The 7582-nt window shown below is 40.6% G+C and overlaps 1 protein-coding gene across 3 annotated transcripts in view; it reads right to left on the bottom strand.

Annotated features, from left to right (window-relative positions):
• Window positions 1-7540, bottom strand: part of PI4K2B (phosphatidylinositol 4-kinase type 2 beta) — a 33087-nt gene extending 25547 nt beyond the window's left edge. For all 3 annotated transcript variants that reach the window (XR_003003357.1, XR_003003356.1, XM_024745556.1), the window contains exon 1: window positions 7089-7540. Coding sequence is in view for 1 of the 3 variants with exons in the window: in XM_024745556.1 (XP_024601324.1) it covers window positions 7089-7401 (313 nt within the window). In the remaining 2 variants the exon portion in view is untranslated. The remainder of the gene's footprint in view (window positions 1-7088) is intronic.
• Between the last annotated feature and the right edge of the window lie 42 nt (window positions 7541-7582).

The following is a 7582-nucleotide window of genomic DNA, read 5'->3' as shown; positions in this document are numbered from 1 at the left end:
GCATCGGCAGGCGGACTCTCAACCACTGCGCCACCAGGGAAGCCCTCCCACTCTCTTTTGAACCCATTTCAATCACGCTTCTGACCTGACCACTCCAATGATATAATTTTTGTCAAGGTCCATAGTAACATCCACATTGCTAAACCCAACCTCAGAACTGATCTTCCTTGACCAACACCATCGTTTCACCCTGTCGGTCACTCCCTCCTCCTGAAAACACTTTCTTCACTTGGCTTCCAAGACGCCACTTCTCCAAGTTGTCCTTCCATTTCATTAGTTCCTCTTTTTCAGTCTTCTGTGGGCTCATTTTCATCTCCCTGATCACTTAACTTTGGAATGCCCAGGTTCAGTTCATGGTCCTCTTCTCTCCCTCATCAGCACTGATGGCTCCCTGATTTATAGCTCAAGCCTGGACTTCTGCCCTGAACCCCAGACTATTATACTCAGCTTCTCCATTTGGATGTTTAGGAGACAGTTCAAACTTTACTGCCTCAAACTCAATTCTTCATTTCCTCTCAACTGCTTCACTCCCAGTATTCCCTGTGTTAGTTACTGGCAACTCCAAATCTTCTAGGCACTCTTGCAAAAAACCTTGGAATCATCCATGATCTCACACCCTCACCCCCCCACAGCCAACAGCAAGCTGTGTAGGTCTACCTTAAATGAATATCCAGAACCTAACCACCTCTTACCACCTCCATTCCTTCCATGTGATTCAAGTCACTATCAACTCTAGCCTAGATTGTTACAAGAGTCTCCTAACTGATCTCTCTACACTCAACAGTGAAGGTATGGTAATCCTTTTCAAACGTAAGTCAGGGAATTCCCTGGTGGTCCAGTGGTTAGGACTCAGCACTTTCACTCACAGGGCCGCCCAGTGGTTCTCCATCTCACTTGAAGAAAAACTCTAAGTTCTTATATTGGCCCCCAAGACCCTACCCAATCTCCCCTAACCTCCACTTTATTTTTCTGGTTAGCACTTATCACCTAACATATTATATAACTTATTTATTTTGTGAGCTCCAAGAAGACAAGGATTCTCTCACTGCTATATACCCAGAACTTTTATAGTTCCTGGAACATAAAAGGCATTCAATAAACACTTGCAGAGTTAATCATTTAAAGTGGTAATTAATCATTTAAAGTGGTAGACAAGCCAAAAATTATTCACATTTTACTCTGAAAGGCATTTAAGTGCTATTCACGTCAATCTTACGAAAATTCAAACTATAAACTTTCCTTAATTTAAAATTTTCCTTAATTCAGACATAAACAAAACAATTATTTACTAATTTTCAAAAGTTTATGCTGAGAAAAATACTACAAAAAGGGCCCTTGGGCATATTTAACCTACTTAAAAGAATAAATAATCCAAGTACCTTAGTCATGTCTATACAATTGATATACTATTTCCAGATCTATTCCATGAAAATTCTTAAGAATGAAGGGAGAAACTTTGTCTTTCTTGTTCACTGTGCATCCCTAGCACCTGGAAGAGGGATTGGCATTTAGTGGGTTCTTCATAAGCATTTAAATGAATAAATGAAGTATTATTTGTGTGGCAGAATATGCCAATAATAATTATCATTAGTCAAATGATGTTTCTTCTAGATCAGGGCTCTTAACAAGAAAGAACTTGAAAAGCTATTTATTTCAACTTTGCTCACAGTACTGATGTACTTTCCATAATACATCACCAGCAGGTGGTCTCTGGACCAATGTTTAAACACTTTCAAAGACAGATCACTCCTTTTTCCATACTTTTTGTGTTTGTTTGAAAACAAATATAAACTACTTTCTTTTTCAGAAATAGGTTTCCTGTAGTTTCACCCAATGTCCCAGACCTGCCATCTGGAGCAAAACAAAAGTCTACTTACTCCTCTCTTCCCAGGGATAGCCCTTCAAATAGCTGAAGATCATTTCATGCTCCCCTAAGTCTCCTCTATTCTCTGCCTCCTTCCACATGGAAGTATTTTCAGGCTTTTCAGCATCCGAGTTGCCCTCCTGTTTCATGCTTCAGTTTTCAATGTGCCACTTTAAAATATGGTCTCCAGAATCAAGCAACCCATTGCAGAGAATAGAGATATCTCTCAGTCTTGACACTATACCAAAATAAGAAGCACTCGAGTATTACAATCGTTGTTTAGGAGTCCTGTCATACTAATTCATGTTGAAATGGCTAAACTCTTGGACCCCTTTTGGTCTCTCCCATCCTGTACTTGAGCAATTCTTTTGGAAACTATGTGCAGACTTTGACATTACTATTAGATGTTATCAAATTGCTTTATGGGTTAAGCTTTATGAGTTCATCATAGAACCTGCCTTTGTTACTCTCATGGAGCCCAGGATCATACTCTGAATACTTAATAATTCAGCTTCAACCAAAATCAGATCAGAAAGATTCCTAAAAAATCAGCCTGGATGTTCTCAATCTCCTTTTCTTTAACTTGTCCCTTTAATGAGCAACTCTTTTGGAGACAAATGAGATTATCTCCCTACATGAAAACTGGCATTCTTTGAAAATGGTCTGGATTTACCATCACAATCCAGAAAGGCACTTAAAAGACAACTGGTCCTACCTAACTACTGCCAGGAAAAAAAAAAAAAAAAAGACTATATATCAACTATTCTAAAAATCAAAGTAATTATTTTTTAGTAATTTTTCTGATTCATAACTCACAATTACATTCTACAACTTTCTTCATTTTATTTACCTAAATGTGTATTTAGCAATGAGTTTAACTTGGAGAACACACCCTAAAGTTACACTTCAAGATAAATGTGCCATGGAGATTTGGTTTGAAGGTTTGTTGTCATTGTTTGGTTTGATTTTTAATAGCTGAGGGCTTAATTAGCTATATCTTCTTTAAATTTTGTTCAGTTAAAATTACTTTCTCCCTTTTAAGAAATAAACTATGAGATTTTTATTTGTCCCTGTATCAAAAAATATTCCAATTTTCTGAGGAGCATGTGAGTTCTATCTCTGTATACTCTCTTTGGCACTCCTCCAAGAAGCAGTGGCCTTCTAGTCAAGTTCCAGTCCTATTCAAACTCCACACTTTTCACAAGGCATCCAGCCCACCCTCCGAACCTTTGTCCATGCTGTTCTGATGTATATGCCAAGTTTCCTTTCTATGGCTAATTCTTATCCATCCTTCGACTTCATCTGACCACCTTGCAATGCTATAACAAAATGATCTATGTTCCAGGAGGGCAGAGAGCTTTGTTTTGTCCTGTGATATATGCCAAGTGCTTAAAACTGTACCTGGCACATGGTAAACCCTCAATAAATTTGCGAATTAATTATTAACAAACCTTTAACCACACTTAAGGGTTACAGCTGATCCTCTGATAAGCAGAAATTGAAAATGGATTAAGAGAACCCCTTGTATAACCTCTTATATTTAGTTTTATATAAGTGTGCATGGTAACTTATCAAGCTCTCATTTTAAATAAATAAATCAAAATGAACTCTTCCTCACCTAAGGGTTGGGAATATATCTTACCCATTGGCCAGAATATTTTCTAAAAAGAAAAGTAGCTGGCTCACAAGTTTGGCGATCTGACCCAAACTGGAACCCTCAGGGGTTCCAGTGCTATTCATCCTCAAGTCTCAAATCGGATGCTATTTCCTCTGCTAAATCTTCCCTGGCCCCTAAATCCAGGGTATGGCTCTATGGAAGCCTTGGCTTTCCCCATCCAAGCACATATATCCTCTGTTAGAACTGTTTGTTTTAAGTGACTCTTTCCTTCATGAGGTTATAAGGTTGCATGGGGACAAGGCTCGTGACTGGACATCCATTTGATATCTGGCCACCACTGTTTCCCCAAGGCCTCAATTTCCACTGGCACCCCACAGACACTGAAACATTTGCTGAATGATGGATCTCTGCAATAAATGGAAAACGAGAATAAGTGTATTCTAATTATTGGTTGAGGAATAATCTCCAACACACTGCTGCTCACTCCCTTTCAAAAGTTCAGCTTTGGAGGATTGTCAAGATCCTCGGGATATCCACTCTTCTAATACCTTCCTCTAAATTAAGCCAGACTATCAGGATCTCGAATCTAGACCCAGCAATACTGATAACACCACCCACTAGAATTACTTCTACTGAAATGAACTTCAGGGAAGTTGTAAGCAACACTCCTGTGAAAGTCATCACTTTTATTACCAAGATATTACTCAGCATGTAATCTCTTCTCCAAGAGAATACATGACAGTTTATCCTTTGCCAGTTTTGTTTTGGTTCAAATAACTAGTCTGTTTTAACTTTATGGACAGAGTGATTGTGTTTCTCTCAAGTTGGCTGCTCGGTAATCTTAAATATCAAATTTGTGGGCTGCCTGTATCGAGTGTGTGATGTTAATTTTGTGTACTCTTATTCCGGCCCCCATCTTATTTATTTCATTGCTCTTATTTTCCATTCTCATATTTCTTCCTTACTTTTAAATGATTTTATTTTGTTCGTACATTTATAAGCCACCATGAATCATTAAATGGCTTATAAACACACACTTTATTTTACTTTAGAAGCTCTTTGCGAATTCTAACACCATTCTCTAACTGCCAGGCTCTCCAACAAAATTGGTAAGTGCCTCTGGTTTATATTAACTGGGACCTTCACTTCACCTCTCTGTGCTTCCTTAAAATGAAAATAAATAAAAAATAGTGCTCACATCCATAGGGTTCGTTTTAAATTAATATATGTGAAGCACAGAGAACTATGCCCTCTGCATGTACTAACAGTTTTGTGGGTATTAACTATTATCATCTTTACTACTCTTCAACTCACTGATTAAAATGACAACAGGAACAAGGAATGCCACTAATCCTTTTGACATTGATCCCACAACACTATGTTTATGCTGGTTCTAGACTTTGTCACATGTCTTGTTCAAGTAAAGATAACAGACATATGACATTCTTCCACTGGGTAAAGTACATAAAGCTCCTGTTTACATAAAATAGTTAAGCATCATAAATGATGTTAATATTAATCTAAAGGCAAGAATATCTTGGAACTAGAGAGGTGGCTTCATGGAAATTGGATGGTAAAGGACAAAGCAAGTTAATGGACTCAAAAAATAACTAAACTTAATCATCTAGTTAAATTAATCATGAACTTTCTAGGAGAATGGTTTGAAATTTTAAAAATAGTTTTTACAGTTCAAAACTGTTTTTAAATCCATTAAAAATAAGACCTCCATAATAAGTAAACAAAAGTTAACAATTATTTTATAACACTTGGGGATCTACAGCAAAATGGAAAAACTGTAGGACATGAAAAAACTAGGTTCAGTCTGGCTTTTCCACTTCCTGGACCTTGACCTTGGCTTACCTCTGAAGTTCTATCAACTACTAGTTATTACAGTTTTCATTCATTTTCAGTCTTCACACTCAGGATGGGGGTAAATAACTAACTTGCTGTGCTATTGTGAGAATTAATGAAATATACAAAAAAAAAGATCTTAGCAAACTGTAAACTGATATAAGTAAGTTACTGCCATTCAAAAGGTTGGAATTCTCTTTAATAATCCATTTGTATTCAAATATTATACTCTATCTCCACTTTGACTTTCTCTAGCCTTAATATCATTTGTTTACAAAACCTCAGCTTCATAGAATGAATGCATTTTTAAGGTTTTAGGCTCTTTTAAAATCTAGCTACACAGGTAACTTTGGGTATAAAAAGGCAAGCTAGCCGCACAAATCTTAGTTACTTCACAGACCGGTTTCTAGGTAATATATACCCATATTATCAATGTAGCTGGGTGAATGTGGATCCATTTGTGATTTGATTGCAAATGCATATTTGTTTGTTCTGTTAAATGTTGTACTGTCAGTGCATCCAAAAGCTAACAGAATGGTAGCTAGCCGATCTGTATATTAGACAGGTTTGTTAAAGCTTTATTCATTAAAGTCTGCTTCCCTTGGGCTGCTCTGATTTATTTACTCTAGAATATTTGACCATAAATTCAACTACAACTAGAATAACCTACTCTATCCAGAATTCTTTAAATTGTAGAAGCCCCATTACTGTACTAATAGCAGGACATGTAAAATCTAACCACTCCAGAAAAACTTAAGCAGCATTAATGAAAACTACATTTTCTGTGCCTTTTCTTTAAGCTCACAGGTGGAATGAAACTCCAGGCACAATGCACACATCTCATCATTTAAACCATCCTTACCACCAGCAAGTAGGTGTTATCATGGCCATTTTACAAACTAGCCTGTCTCAGCTCTACCTAGGACTCTTACAAGCCTATTCTATTTTACTATCAAATTAGCCTTATTCGGCTCGATCATGGCAAAAAATTCGATTTATCAATAAATATCAATGCCTGCAGTCGCATACCTTTCAACATCATTTCAATTATCCTCTCTTTCACCTGAGGCTGTCAGTCTGCTTAACAGTGAAAAATTTTTTTCTTTTTTTTTTAAAGTATGAAAATAGAAATGACTCAAGAAAGGAAACTTTGCAAGAGAGAGAGCAGGTACAGAAATTCAACTGCTTCTGCGCCCTCTGGCTAATGTTACAGTAACAATATTTAACTTCAAAAGTTTTTGAAACGTGTCCCAGAGGCAACCGGATATTCTTGCTCTCTATCTCTCGGCTGTCATCCACCTTGCAAATTCACCAACTCTCCTGGTAGCTCAGGGTTCTTAACCCCAAACTCAAGTCCGAACTTGAGCAAACAACTTACGTCATTTTACAGTGTTAACTTTTCCCGTCTGATTACAAAAGTTTAGGCTCACTCTTAGGGGAGGCCTCAAGGATCAGTGTTTAATGACAACCCCAGGCCTCACGTGAAGCAGCCTATAGCCCCTGGAAAAGGTGCGAGTAAACGGGGGAGCAGGAAAGAAAGGCGAGGTGTCCAAGGTGTGCCCAGCGGCTGACCCCTCGGCCTGTGCGCCGGACCTGATGCCCGGCGAAGAGCCTTTCCTACTAGGCAAGGGCTAGCGGGAGACAGCGAAAGAAGCCGGGGGTAGGGACCCAAGGAGGGGCTTGAATGGGGGGCTGAGCGGCGGCGGCGACAGGCGCACTGGCAGGGCGCCGGGGAAGGGAAAAGCCGGATCGCACCTGAACCCACGGGGTGGTTCCGGTCCAGGTTAGTGGGCGAGCTCCGCAGGCACCCCAAACTCAGGGAAGAGAAGAAAGACGCATCCCTGGGCAGGAGCAGCAGTTCCCGGTCACTGGCCTGGTTAGGGGAGGCCGCGCCCTCCTCCCCGACAGCTTTCTCCAGCCGCACGGCGCCCCCCGGAGCGCCCTTCTGCGGCTGGGCCCAGGCGATCCGCGGCAGCAGCGGCTCCCGCTCTTCGTCCTCGTCGTCCTCCTCCTCCAGGTTCCCGCCGCCCGCGGACGCCTGCCGCCGGGGCTCGTAGGGCTCCGCCATGGCCTCCCTCTGTGCCTTCCGCGCTGAGACCGACTCAGAGAGGCGAGGCGTCCGGATCTGGCCTCGGCATCGCGGGGAACCGGCGCCGCTGGGTCTGAACGAAAGCACCTCTCTAGCGTGTGGTTCCGCTCGGTGCCCGCCCGGCGGTTGCCCCGCCCCGCCGCCGGCCGAGCCCCACCTC

The sequence above is a fragment of the Neophocaena asiaeorientalis genome, unplaced genomic scaffold (genome assembly GCF_003031525.2).
Source record: "Neophocaena asiaeorientalis asiaeorientalis breed wild unplaced genomic scaffold, Neophocaena_asiaeorientalis_V1.1 scaffold397, whole genome shotgun sequence".
NCBI classification, from domain to species: Eukaryota; Metazoa; Chordata; class Mammalia; order Artiodactyla; family Phocoenidae; genus Neophocaena; species Neophocaena asiaeorientalis.
The sequence above is the reverse complement of the archived record's forward strand: the minus strand, read 5'-3'. Positions and strand labels throughout refer to the sequence as shown.